Source organism: Salvelinus sp. IW2-2015, linkage group LG4q.1:29 (assembly GCF_002910315.2).
Source record: "Salvelinus sp. IW2-2015 linkage group LG4q.1:29, ASM291031v2, whole genome shotgun sequence".
Classification (NCBI taxonomy): domain Eukaryota; kingdom Metazoa; phylum Chordata; class Actinopteri; order Salmoniformes; family Salmonidae; genus Salvelinus; species Salvelinus sp. IW2-2015.
Window position 1 is genome coordinate 76,574,318 of NC_036842.1, and position 14,590 is coordinate 76,588,907.

Below are 14,590 nucleotides of genomic sequence, written 5' to 3' on the forward strand. Positions count from 1 at the left end.
AACTTTATTCAAAGAAATGGGATGAACATATTTACCATTCATTGAAAGTCGTTATAACCAATAGGCTATGTGGTGTTTCTTTGTTTTGTTTTACTGTCTTTATTCTGCATTCCAGAGAGGGCTCCCAGAGTTTCCAAAATGTTGGATTTTCTACTATTATGCCTATTATGCTAATTATCCCTCAAAGCGAGATAGCTCATTGGCTGTGAGTACAAATTTCATATTTGAGCCCAGGGCCCTGATGTTAGGACGCCTATAAAATTCAGCAAGGCGTTTGAACTCGTCTGCAGGGATTGATGGCTTTAAAAAACCACTCTCTCCGTCAAGCCTGGGGTGGACTTGTTTTTCTTTCCTTCTCTACAAGGCAAGGATTTGCCTGTGACACGGCACGTGAACCTCCTTCAATTTGGCGCACTAATCCTAAAATAAGGCATGAAGTGTTAAATGTTAGAAACACACAGAACTGCGCTCAGACAAGGAGAAAGAGAGGGAGAAAACGGAGGAGAGAGAGACGCACGCGCTACTCCGGTGCGTCTGTGCAGAGTGCTAAAGAGAGAGAGAAAAAAATAACAAAAAAACGTGCGCTGCGCAATTAGGCTAGAAACCCTTGTGTTTTTTCTCTCCGTTTTTTGGAAGATAAAATAAATAAAGAAATCAAGCTGGCTCAGTGCATGTCACAGCAGCCCGCTTTGACAGGTGCTGCTCAGCCCCTTTGGAGGACTGCTTTCAGCAGCAGCAGGATGGCAGCAGAACTGGCAATGAGCAACTCCGACCTGCCCACCAGTCCCCTGGCCATGGAATATGTTAATGACTTCGATCTGATGAAGTTTGAAGTGAAAAAGGAGCCGGTGGAGCCGGATCGCAGCATCAGCCAGTGCAGCCGYCTGATCRCCGGGGGATCCTTGTCTTCCACCCCGATGAGCACGCCTTGCAGCTCGGTTCCCCCTTCCCCAAGCTTTTCGGCGCCCAGCCCGGGCTCCGGGAGCGAGCAGAAGGCTCACCTGGAGGATTTYTACTGGATGAGCGGCTACCAACAGCAGCTGAATCCCGAAGCGCTGGGCTTCAGCCCCGAAGACGCGGTAGAGGCGCTGATCAGCAGCAGCCACCATCTCCAGTCCTTCGATGGCTATGCTAGAGGGCAGCAGTTCGCCGGGGTGGCCGGGGCAGGAGGCGGCATGGCCGGGGAGGAGATGGGCTCAGCAGCCGCTGTGGTATCCGCTGTTATCGCTGCAGCGGCAGCGCAGAACGGAGGTCCCCACCACCATCACCACCACCACACCGGGGGACACCACCCCTCCACCGGGGTCCCGTCCAACGTCAGTTCGGCAGGCAGCCACCAGCACATAGGACACCTGGACCTGGACCTGGACGACCGGTTTTCGGACGACCAGCTGGTGACCATGTCAGTACGGGAGCTGAACCGACAACTGCGCGGGGTCAGCAAGGAGGAGGTGATCCGGCTGAAACAGAAGAGGAGGACCCTAAAGAACAGAGGCTATGCCCAGTCCTGCCGCTACAAGCGGGTCCAGCAGAGACATGTTCTGGAGGGCGAGAAGACGCAGCTGATCCAGCAGGTGGACCACCTCAAGGCGGAGATATCGCGGCTGGCCAGGGAGCGAGACGCATACAAGGACAAGTACGAGAAGCTCATAACCAACGGCTGCAGGGAAAACGGATCTGACAACAACCCATCGTCCCCAGAGTTTTTCATGTGAGTTTTACGGCGTCAAAAATAGTAAAACTGTTTAAAAGAGGAAAATTAATTGTCTTACATGTATAAAGTCTCTGTGCATAAAGTTGTGGCGTGGCAAAGATACAAATTACACCTTTTCTTTTGTTTTTACATTTTGTTGCGATATTTTATGAGAATAGGGTTGGGTAGTTAAATATCCTCCATGCATCTTATTCGTTTTACCGTCGTTATTTTGTATCTATTTTAAGAAGTAAAAAGAAAAAATGTGTGCGGTTTGTTTCGTTTGACATCTCCCTCAAAAGTGTACAATAATCATTAAGTATCTGTGCATCCAAACCTTTCTCAATAGGCTTTCATTCAGCCTGTCTTCTTTGTATAATTTGCCACATTCTCATATTATCAATGTTGTTCATGTTTTGAGCATTCAAACAGTAGCCTATGGCGTATACCAGGGGTATTTAATTCAACTCTTACACTAGGCCCGTAAACTTGCTGGTTTTCTATTCTACCTGATAATTAATTGCACCCACCTGGCGTCCCAGGTCTAAATAAGTCCCTGATTAGAGGTGCACAATGAAAAAGGCAGTGGAACTGGCTTCGAGGTCTCGGGTTGAATTGAGGGGTTAGGGTTAGGGTTATAGCCTATCCTAAACCAACCATGTGGGTCATGTCCGGTATTTGCTGTTCTTTTACTATTGTTGTGAAGATTTCGTCGAACCCGTTTTATACATTTTATAGTTTGAACTCATCACTTTTTTGGGTGATTTGGGCCCAAAAGTTTGAGGGTCTTCATCATCCATCGGTCTCCTCAACTCACCTCTCCTCCTCTCCTCACGTCTCGCTGTACCGTCTGACATCGAGAATCATTCTCTATACACACAAACCTGCTGACGCATCACCTTTCACGTGTCAGGCTCGGCTTATACAGTATGTCTGGAGAAAGACAGACAGGACATTTTGAATTATATCGTCTCTAGAATGGAGTCCGTTGTGTTCTATACCGTCTTGCTTTCAGTGTGTGTAGCCCACTATATTTTTAAATCTGATGGCATTTTGTACTTCAGGATTCCTGTGGATTCCTTTATAATTCAAAAGGGCATATTTTAATTCAGTAAATATTCAGACAATATCATGTTATCTTGTCACACAACAGGTTGCTTTTTTTGTGTGGAATATTGTAAGAATATTTTGATTAAATATAAGCCTACTTTTATATCAGTTTTGTCCAAATGTACTAAATGGTTTTCTTTCTTATTTTCTTGTCTTGTCTTTGATATATGCATGCACTTAAATCAGGTGAAGCTTCAGTTTGACTTTATCAAAAGTGTTATCACGATTCACCAATAAGAGGAGGAGAAATCCCTTCATCTGAAGGTGTCCTTCTAGGAATATTATGGAATTGTTGGAGCTATTGCACTTATGGTACCCGCAACGCCGTGKGTCTTAACCGATCACAAAACGACTGGGAACTCAAATTGGAAAATATTCATGTGATGTTCAATAACTTAATGTTGCTCTATAAAATGTCACCACATATTGTTTGGACAACACAGTCGGCGACTATTATCTTGAGCTACATGTTTAAAATGGAATATCTACATTTCCATCATTCATCAATAAATGTTTATGAATGGAAGCTTAGCTTTCATTTATGTTATTTTTATTATTCATGCATGTTCAAATTATTGCAATGCTGACTTTATCACCAGTTTTATTAGCCTAATATTGTCGTGGATAAGGCGAAATCAGGCCTACTTCTCAGGGTAAAATTAAATTCATAATAGCTTTCGGGAAATAGTTCTAATTTCTGTGTTTTCGTTTTAGACCTGTCTTGTAATCTCAATAGGCCCAGATGTGTTGCCTCCCGCTCTGCTGTAGGCTATACTGTACCCACATCTTAGGAGGACAATATAGGCCTAAAGAAAAACAAATGTTTGTTGCTTAGAAAAGCCTACATTCGCTTTATGATGTTCTAGAAGCTGTAGGCCTAATAACGTGTTGTGTTTAACTCTTCTTCTATGTTGTCTATCTTCCGCTGTGTTGTGCAGAAATCATTTCACCTGTTGCTTGCTTTCTCAAGAGAAATACAACAGTCCAAATGAAATATTCCACTTTATTTAGACTACTAGGCTACACATGCGGATTGTTTTAAGCACACTTCACATGACGCCGGACGCAGGTCCCCATACCGGTCCACTTTTGTTAATCATTATTTTGGAGCACACTTTTGCTCTGTGCTCGGTAGCAGTCTAAAAACTCGACTCTGAACCCGTCAACTCAGAAGTTTAATTCTAAATATGGCATGGAGATAACTGGCATATTTTATTTAGTTCAATAAAAACGGACCATATTTGCCTCAGGTCAATTGAAAGGGAATTAGTCTAGCCTACTTGATGCGCAGAGGTTAGCCTAGAACTAAGTTTAACATGTCATTTTTTTCTGAAATTATATTTTGACGAATACAAATCGCTCACTGTTTGCTTATGGTGTACATATTAGGGTAGTGTAGAAAAGGGAAACGATGGTGTCGGGGATTGGGGATTCGAACCAGCGACGTTTCGGTTATTGGCCCCACGCGCTTAATCGCTAGGCTACCTGCCGCCCCATGACCAGTCTTCTATTTCTTCGTTCGATATTGGAATTTGAAATATACTACCAAATGAGGGAAATGGAAAAAAGCCCCCTCTTGAAAAATAAATACTTTCATGATTAATATCTCGAAATTCATAACATACCAAATGCCTCTGTAGTAACATGAAGAATTTTTTTTTAGCATAGGCCTATGCAACATGTCAAGTGTTGGTCCCATGTTTCATGAGATTAAATAAAATATCTCAGAAATGTTCCATAAGCACAAAAAGCTTATTTCTCTCAAATGTTGTGCACAAAATTGTTTACATGCCTGTTAGTGAGCATTTCTGCTTTGACAAGATAATCCATCCACCTGACAGGTGTAGCATATCAATAAACTGATTAAACAGCATGATCATTACACAGGTGCACCTTGTGCTGGGGACAGTAAAAGGCCTCTCTAAAATGTGCAGTTTTGTCACACAACACAATACCATAGATGTCTCACAGATGTTTTGAGGGAGAATACAATAGGCATGCTGACTGCAGGAATGTCACCAGAGCTGTTGCCAGATAATTGAATGTTCTGAAACAAAGCTGAAAATGTCCCAGTTGGCCTGCATAATCACCAGACATGTCACCCATTCAGCATGTTTAGGATGCTCTGGGTCTATGTGTATGACAGCATGTTCCAGTTGCCGCCAATATCCAGCAACTTCAAAAGCCATCGAAGAGGAGTGAGACAACATTCCACAGGCCACAATCAACAGCCTGATCAACTCTATGCGAAGGAGATGTCACGCTGCCTTTTTTAAAGGTATCTGTGACCAACAGATGCATATTGGTATTCCCAGTCATGTGAAATCCATTAATTAGGGCCTAATTTATTTATTTCAATTGTCTGATTTCCAAATATGAACTGTAACTCAGTAGAATCTTATAAATTGTTGCATGTTGCGTTTATATTTTTTTCAGTATAGTTACAGTGCCTCCTAAAGACATGATTGACATGGGGAAAAGAGGGTATTGATATTGATGATTGATGTAAATCTGCTAGTTAGCTAGCTCAATTTCTTTTACTGATTGTAATTTACCTCTCTGTCGTTTTGTCTCTCTCTGCTGCGGGTATCAGCCAAGCAGACGAAATATTGATGATGATGATGGAGGCTAAATCAAGTGTTAATCAATGGTATGCTGCTGCGGCAGTACTGATAATATTTAAACCAGGTATCTAGCTACACACACTCGGCCGGTAATCGCATCTCTCAAGCCATGCATGTTTGGTGACCCGGAGCTTGAAATCTTCATACAGGGCAGACTTGAAAAAGATGCAACCGGGCGCGACTCGCGAGCGAGCTCCGTACAGGGCAAGATCAACAGGCGCAACCAAGGGACAGGGTGGGGGTGGCAAACTTGAAGACGACTTGCGGGCAGTGGGTTCCGAACAACAATGACAACAAATGTATAAAAATTAATTATACCACCATCCCAAAAGGGCACTTTCAATACTGGAATGGCAAAGGGACATGTGCTCTGCACAGATAGAGCCTTATCTGTGCACGTGCCTGACAATGTTACAGCTGCACAGGACCGTTTTTTAAAAGGGAGAATCTAGCATGTGGCGCATGTGTCTGTTTCCAGGGGCGGATTGGCCATCTGGCAATTCTGGCAAATGCCAGATGGGCTGGACCATTGTTGAGTTGGGTGGGCTGGTAAAAATGTACACATGAGCATATATTTTTTATATAAAAAATAAAACAATGAGAAGGGTGACATGATCATACTAATCTACACTGAGTGTACAAAACATTAGGAACACCTTCCTAATATTGAGTTGCACCGTCTTTAACCCTCAGAACAGCCTCAATTCATCAGGGCATGGACTACAACGTGTCGAAAGCATTCCACAGGAATGTGGACACCAATTCTTCCCACACTTGTCTCAAGTTGGCTGGATTGAGACATGGATTGTGTATGTGTGGCATTCAGATGGTGAATGGGAAAGACAAAAGATGCCTTTGAATGGGTTTGGTAATAGGAGCCAGGCGCCAGGCAAGAACTGCAGCGCTGCTGGGTTTTTCACATTCAACAGTTTCCCGTGTGTATCAAGAATGGTCCACCACCTAAAGGATATCCACCTAATTTGACACAAATGTGGGAAGCATTGGAGTCATCAGGGGCCAGTATCCCTGTGGAATGCTTTCGTCACAAAGTAGAATTCATGGCCAGACAAATTTAGGCTGTTCCAAAGGCAAAAAGGAGTGCAATTCAATATTAGGAAAGTGTTCCTAATGTTTTGTACACTCAGTGTATAGGCAAGGTGCGAACTTGGTGCTAAGCCCGTATAGCAGAGTCTGTGTTTTGTTTGTCTATTGAAGTCAGTTTGTGTGTGTGTGTGTGTGTGTGTGTGTGTGTGTGTGTGTGTGTGTGTGTGTGTGTGTGTGTGTGTGTGTGTGTGTGTGTGTGTGTGTGTGTGTGTGTGTGTGTGTGTGTGTGTGTGTGTGTGTGTGTGTGGTGCTGGTGCGAGTGCGAGTGCAGTGCGTGTGTGTGTGACTTATTTGGAAATTGTGGAATATTTTGCAACTTTGTGGGAATGTTCTCTGCAACCTCTTATGTAAAATATGTGAATATCACAATAATATTATTGCAACATCCCAGACAACATCTATAAATTAATTCAATATTCTGGGAACCTTTAAAGAACCCAGTGTTCTGTCAATTTTTTTACAACATAAAGAAATGTCCTGCACAAGCTAACTTAAACATTGTATGAATGTCATCACAACTGAGCATACTTTGTGCTTTGGGAACCTGTCTCTTGTAATGTACCCACAATGTTCCCACAACCTAAATAAATGTTTTAAGAACTTTTAAAGAACATAAAAATGTGTTCTGGGAACATTCTTGTAACATCAGGTGAATGTTTTTTGCAACCTAAAAGAACATTGTATAATCACCAGCACAACTGTACAGTTCATCTTTTCAGATGTCCCCACAACGTTCCCACCAGACTGTTTCCACAACCTAATGAAACATTCTGGGAACATTTAAAGAACAGATGAAATGTGTTCTGGGAATATTCTTGCAACATCAGGTGAATGTTTTATACTAACATTGTATAATTATCAACACGACTGGACAGTTTCTGTGTTATGAGAACATTTGCCGCAACCTAACGAATGTTCTGGGAACTTTCACAGAACTAATTCTGGTTTTCTGGAAAAATGTTAGTTAGGAGAACATCCAAATGTAAAATAAAACACTAACTAGAACTTAATGGGAATATTAGCTAATGTTCTTGAAATGTTCCCGGGTTTACTAGGATTATATTAGGATTCATTTAATCAGCATGAAGTGTAATTCCATTCTCTGTCCCACCTTATTGACTCGTGAACTGCAATCACTTCTGCTATGCCCAATGATTGGATTATTACAGATAATGCAGTTGTTTCCTGTCATAATATTGGACTTTCTCTCTGAGGTCAACAATGGGAAATCACTTTGAAATGTATTCTTATTGACATTTGAATCATTATTATGTACTTCACTTTAATGCCTTTATTAATGGCAGAAAGGATGTCTGTGTGTGCGTGCGTGCGCGCGTGCATGTAAGTACACGCGCATGACTAAGTGCGTGTGTTAGGATGTCAATATCCAGCACTGTGTCTTTTATTTGACCTTGCGGTGAGAGTCTATACAGGCACCCATTAATCCAGTCTGTTTATCTATTTAGTGTTCAGTGTAGACAATATGTATGAGCAGATCTCTTTCTCCCTTTATTACAATGCATCGAATTCAATATACACATTGTTATGAAGAAATCTGAGATCACCTAAACGACCAGTTTTTCAAGCTAAATTCCTCTGCTTGCATATTCATGGTCTTGCTTTATGTAACAGTAACAGAGCAAAAGTTGAATCCACCTCCTCATTTAGGTTATTTTTGCTGCAATAATTTCTGTATTCAGTATGAAAGCTGCTTCTGTTTAAATCATTTATGCTATTATTAACACATAGACACACACGTCCAAGCTTGCCCTGAAACAGCACCCCAAAGGTTAAACACATATTCACATTCAAAAGAGTAAACTATTTGAATTTCTTCCACTCACTCTCCATCTGCATCTCTCCCTGCATCACGATAAACATTTACACTTAAAGGGATTTAAATCAACCACATTTATGTACCTACGTGTGCGTGTGTGTACGTTTGTGCGTGTGTATGTGTGTGCCAAGGCTATTATAGTAAACTAAAACAAATCATGAGAAAACTATTTAGTAAACTGAAATAAAATAATTAATAAACCTGTTCAAACAACTTAAACTATACTGAAACTATTACCTTTGACACGAAAACGAACAAAAATAAATAAAAACCATCATGAATTATGTTCATTTTTAGTTTTGTCCTAAACTCTAGGAACAAGCCGTTGGAAGGGGTTTTCAAGATACTAAATCTGGCGGGTTAATGCAGCCAGGAGATGGTGATTTTTCAAATAGGCCTAGCTTGTGCATCACCATCGCCAGTTATCACTAGCTAACAAGGGAAAGAAACGGCTAGGTAGCTAACTTGATTCTTCTTACATGTACTACTTAAATTAGATAGTATTTAATTGGTGTAAACCTGGACGAGAGAGAGTTTCCTTCCATCAAGTCACATTGAGATTGACTTTATAATTTAAACCTAACCTAGCTTAATCTTAGCTCTGGAGAACCTAAGGCCATACAGACATACAGTAGGGTTCTCATTTAAATAATTGACCACAGTGGGGTTGATGTGTACAGCTGTCCCTCTGCTCTGTTGAACTGTTAATAATCACTGTGTGCAAGACGTTTTTGGAAATTCTACTTTCATATCACCCCAAAATGATTTTACAAATCCAAAATATGAATTACTGTGCACCGTTTTAATGCAGATTCCCACAGAGGTGTTTTACGTTGCACTTCCTGCGCTAATGTGAACTTGGAAAGGAAAAAAAGAAACCTGTTGGCTCGAAGCCGTATTACACCAACAATCTCAGTGGAAATCTGTGGTAAAACACCTATCTTTTGTAATTGTAAAGCTATTGTTGGATGATAATTAAGTTGAGTGTTCAAGGTTTCCAAAACCATATCGCAATCAATGATCAATTGCTTCTAGATAGAGCATTTCACACTTCACCAAATCACCTCAGCTAATCAAATTGGACATGGAATGACTCCATTGTCGCATTGGAGTCTTGAAAAGGGCTAACCTAACCTATGACCTGACCCAGTACCTTATGTATTACTGCCCCCCCCCCAGTTGCAAGAAGTGACATCCCAAAAATCACAGAAAAGTGAACAACCCAAATGGCTCCTTGCTTCCCATGCTTTCTGTCCCTAACACTGAAACTGAAGCTAAATCATATTTAAAAAAATGTTTTTATTAACTGAATGGTTTGAGACCTGCATGCTGATTGGCTGACAGCCGTGGTATATCAGACCGTATACCAAGGGTATGGCAAAACATGTATTTTTACGTTGGTAACCAGTTTATAATAGCAATAAGGCACCTCTGGAGTTTGTGATATATGGCCAATATACCACGGCTAAGGGCTTTATCCAGGCACTCTGTGTTGCGTCGTGCTTAAGAACAGCCCTTAGCCGTGGTATATTGTCCATACACCACACCACCTCGGGCATTATTGCTTAAGTATACAACTAAAACTAAATAAAGCCTTGCAAATTAGGTCTCTCCCCTCTCTCTCTCTGAGCCAGTCTAACAGACATTGATCTCCAGCCAGACAATGTGACTCAGTGTTGTACAGCTCTTCCTCTGTCTCTCTCCTCCTTTCTCCTCTCCTACTCTCTCCTTTATCTGTACCTGGGAAAGACCCTGACCTCACACACTTGTGCCATGTCCTAGCCTTCTCTGTGTGTTTTGTGTTTCCTTGAAATGCTGCCAGCAGGCATATCCCACACCAGTGTGTGCATGCACGTGTTTGTTCACATGTTGTTCTTGATTATATCTACCTATGGCTTATTCATCTGCCCGAGATCTGAAAATAAACATTTGTTTCTACGGCTCTGGTCAGCTTCACACTGATCAGCACACATTACCACATAACAGGACTCAGTAGCCTACTGCACCTCTAGTCAATAGTGCAAGTGTTCAGGTTGTGGGTTGTTCCCATCCTGCTCTCTCTCTCTCTGTCTCTCTCTGTCTCTCTCTGTCTCTCTCTCTCTCTCTCTCTCTCTCTCTCTCTCTCTCTCTCTCTCTCTCTCTCTCTCTCTCTCTCTCTCTCTTCTCTCTTCCTCTTTCTCGATCTCTCTCTCTGTCTCTCTTCTCTCTCTCTCTCAATTCAATTCAATTCAATTTGCTTTATTGGCATGAACGTAACAGTGTACATATTGCCAAAGCTTATTTACAATATAAAAATGAGAATCAAAATTGTCAACGGGACAACAGTAACAACAATAACCAAGTGTCAAAATAACCATACATTGAACAATAAACAATACACATACAGTAGAAGACATGTGCAGGTTGATTGGTCTGTCAGACACTGTCCCTCAACTTATGGCAGGCAGCAATGTATGCGCGTGCAACCCAGCTCTCTGCGTCCTCCCCCAACAGGACGGGTAGCCTACTCTCATCAGAGAGGTCTTTTACCTTGAATAAGAGTTTCAAATTTGGGGAAATGACACTCTCTAATTGTTTTATATTTTTGACATTTTGTCATTTTGTTCTCTCTCTCTCTGTGTGTCTCCTCTCGCTCTCTCTCTTCTCTCTCACTCTCGGTCTCTCTCTCTCTCTCTCTCTCTCTCTCTCTCTCTCTCTCTCTCTCTCTCTCTCTCTCTCTCTCTCTCTCTCTCGTCTCCCTTTCTCTCTCTCTCTCTTTCTCTCTGCCTCTCTCTCTCTCTCGCTCTCGCTCTCTCTCTGTTCTCTCTCTCTCGTCTGTCTCTCTCTCTCTCTCTCTTCTCTCTCTCTGCTCTCTCTCTCTCTCTCTCTTCTCTTTTCTCTTTCTTTCCCTTAATCCCCTTCCTCTCCCTTTTACAGAAGTTCGGTGCATGTTTTAGTGAAACAATGTTCTGCCCTTTTTACTGTGTTTTAATCCTTCCATTTATTATCACTATCCTCAGGACGTCGAGAAAGTTCCTCCATCTGTGATAGTGACCCCTGAACCCTGCACATGACCCTTGACCTGGAGTCTGAGGTAACGTCAGCCATCTCATTCCTTCTCTTCTTCAGTTCACTGCTCACCATAGTTTTTTATTGTTTGTTTATTGTTGCTATTTGTAATACTTGTTAAACAAATACAGGTATTTAGCATTTTATGTTCAATTGTACAATTATACTGAAGGATATACACTTAGTGTACAAAACATTATGAACACCTGCTCTTTCCATGACATAGCTGTGATCCCTTATTGATGTCACCTGTAAAATCCACTTCAATCAGTGTAGATGAAGGGGAGGAGACAGGTTAAAGAAGGATTTTGAAGCCTTGAGACAATTGAGACATGGATTGTGTATGTGTGCCATTCAGAAGGATAATGACAAAATATTCACTGGTTTGAGTATGTCAAGAACTGAAACGCTGCTGGGTTTTTCCCACTCAACAGTTTCCCTTGTGTATCAAGAATGGTCCACCAGCCAATTTGACACAACTGTGACAGACTATAGGGAGGAAGTCAGAGACCTGGCCATGTGGTGCCAGGACAACAACCTCTCCCTCAACGTGATCAAGACAAAGGAGATGATCGTGGACTACAGGAAAAGGAGGACCGAGCACGCCCACATTCTCATCGACGGGGCTGTAGTAGAGCAGGTTGAGAGCTTCAAGTTCCTTGGCGTCCACATCACCAACAAACTAACATGATCCAAGCACACCACGACAGTCGTGAACAGTGCACGACAAAACCTATTCTCCCTCAGGAGACTGAAAAGATTTGGCATGGGTCCTGAGATCCTCAAAAGGTTCTACAGCTGCCCATTCAAGAGCATCCTGACTGGTTGCATCACTGCCTGGTATGGCAACTGCTCGGCCTCCGACCGCAGTTTTTTACTTAACACTTGTTTTTTTTTAATCTTAGAACTTATTAAAGCATTGTTGGTTAAGGGCTTGTAAGTAAGCATTTCACTGTAAGGTGAACTCGGCGCATGTGACAAATAACATATGATTGGATTTGATCCATGTGGAATGCTTTTGACACCTTGTAGTCCATACCCCGACGAATTGAGGCTATTCTGAGGGCAAAGGAGGTTCATCTCAATATTAGGAAGGTGTTCCTAATGTTTTGTACACTTAGTGTACATATGAATGGTATTTACATTTTAAATTATCATCATTGACCATAAAGATTGTTGAAAAAATATTTACCAAATAATTGCCCGTTTCTCTTGTAAAATGGTTTCACTATTTTACAAAATTATTTTGCACATTTTAACATTTGCTGATTTATTTGTAGATTTTATAGTAATTGTTCACAGTCTTCAGAGTGATAGAAACACACTTCCTCACCTCAGAACCTTTTCTGTGTTGATTTGTTTAGATTTGAGCTGATTTTACCACAGTATGTAACCCTCTGAATGTGTCTCTATACAGTGAGACAGTCCAGGCGATAGGCTGGCCTCTGTTTTCTGTACCTCTGGTGAAGCTGTGTGTTGACAGTCTGTGTGTTCTGGTTTTGCTGGAAGCCAGGGCTAGCTGTATAGGAGAGTGGGGTAAGTTGAGCCAATGGGGGTAAGTTGAGCCACCCTTCTTTCTAGGAAACCATACACAAAATTAATAGTTTGACTAAATATTTAGGAAGAGGTCTTCATTTCATGGAGTCTGTGAAGGATGAAAACACATGGAAAAAGTGGTAAGCAGGTTAGGTCCAAAAAAGTAGATAATTTATAGGTTTTTCTATACATCAGTTGGGGTCTCTATAAGCTTCCATATGAGGTCATAAACCTGACATGAAAGTGCATCCTTGTAGCTGTCTGGGCTAATATAGTCAAAATGTTTGCCTTGGGGTAAGTTGAGCCAATGGCCATGGGGTTAGTTGAGCCAATGGCAAGTAGAGCAAATTGAAGTGTTTTCTTCCCAGGTGTAATGCATGGCATTATTGCTCGGATTTGAGGTAACAACAGGGCCTATTTTAAAAGTATTTTTAAAAGTACAAAGGTTTTGTTAGGTGTGAAGCCGGTGTTAAAATATGCTTAAAATTATTAAAAGACAAAAAAGCGATTGTGATTGTGTTGAATTGTGTTTGGGAAATAGAGATAGACATGGTTTTAAAAAGGTAGTGGTAATATTTCATTCAGTAAAAACATTTGTAGGCGGCTTAACTTACTCTGTCCCGCGGCTCAACTCACCCCATACCCGGGGTTGTGCCAAGTTACCACTCTTTTTGGAGAAGTTATGTTTTGAAAATGTTTACATAAAATTTGATTATTTCCAGGGATACACAACATCCTGAAATATATGTAGATATTTTTGGTCGAAAAAATACAATATTTCCCTTGATGGAGTGATGCTGAATGTAAAAAATGTCTCAACTTACCCCACTCTCCACTCAACTTACCCCTCTCTCCTCTCAACTTACCCCTCTCTCATCTCAACTTACCCCACTCTCCTCTCAACTTATCCCCCTCTCCTCAACTTACCCCTCTCTCCTCTCAACTACCCCTCTCTCTCTCTCAACTTACCCCACTCCCCTCTCAACTTACCCCTCTCTCTCTCAACTACCCCTCTCTCCTCTCAACTTACCCTCTCTCCTCTCAACTCTACCCCCTCTCCTCTCAACTTACCCCTCTCTCCTCTCAACTTACCCCTCTCTCCTCAACTACCCCACTCTCTCTCAACTCTACCCCACTCTCCTCTCACTTATCCCTCTCTCCTCTCAACTTAACCTCTCTCCTCTCAATTACCCCTCTCTCCTCTCAACTACCCCTCTCTCCTCTCAACTTACCCCACTCTCCTCTCAACTTACCCACTCTCCTCTCAACTTACCCCTCACTTCCTTCTTCAACTAACCCCTCTCTCCTCTCAACTTACCCTCTCTCTCTCAATACCCCTCTCTCCTTCAACTACCCCCTCTACCTCTAACTTACCCACTTCTCTCCTCCTCAACTTACCCCACTCTCCTCTCAACTTACCCCCTCTCTCTCAACTAACCCACTCTCCTCTCAAACTTACCCATTCCTCTCATCCTTACCTCCGTCACTCTCGTCCCATCCTCTAAATTACCCTCTCTCCTCTTCAACTTACCCCACTCTCCTCTCAACTTACCCCTCTCTCCTCTCAACTTACCCCTCTCTCCTCTCAACTTACCCCACTCTCCTCTCAACTTACCCCTCTCTCCTCTCAACTTACCC

The 14,590-nt window shown here is 42.0% G+C and overlaps 1 protein-coding gene across 1 annotated transcript; it reads left to right on the forward strand.

The window, feature by feature from the left end:
* Positions 1-347: 347 nt before the first annotated feature.
* Positions 348-11,441, forward strand: LOC111961189 (transcription factor Maf-like). Its single transcript, XM_023983277.2, has 2 exons — positions 348-1,711; positions 11,368-11,441. The coding sequence occupies exons 1-2, from the start codon at positions 672-674 to the stop codon at positions 11,393-11,395; spliced, it is 1,068 nt and encodes a 355-aa protein (XP_023839045.1). The 5' UTR covers positions 348-671; the 3' UTR covers positions 11,396-11,441.
* The last annotated feature ends 3,149 nt before the right edge of the window (positions 11,442-14,590 follow it).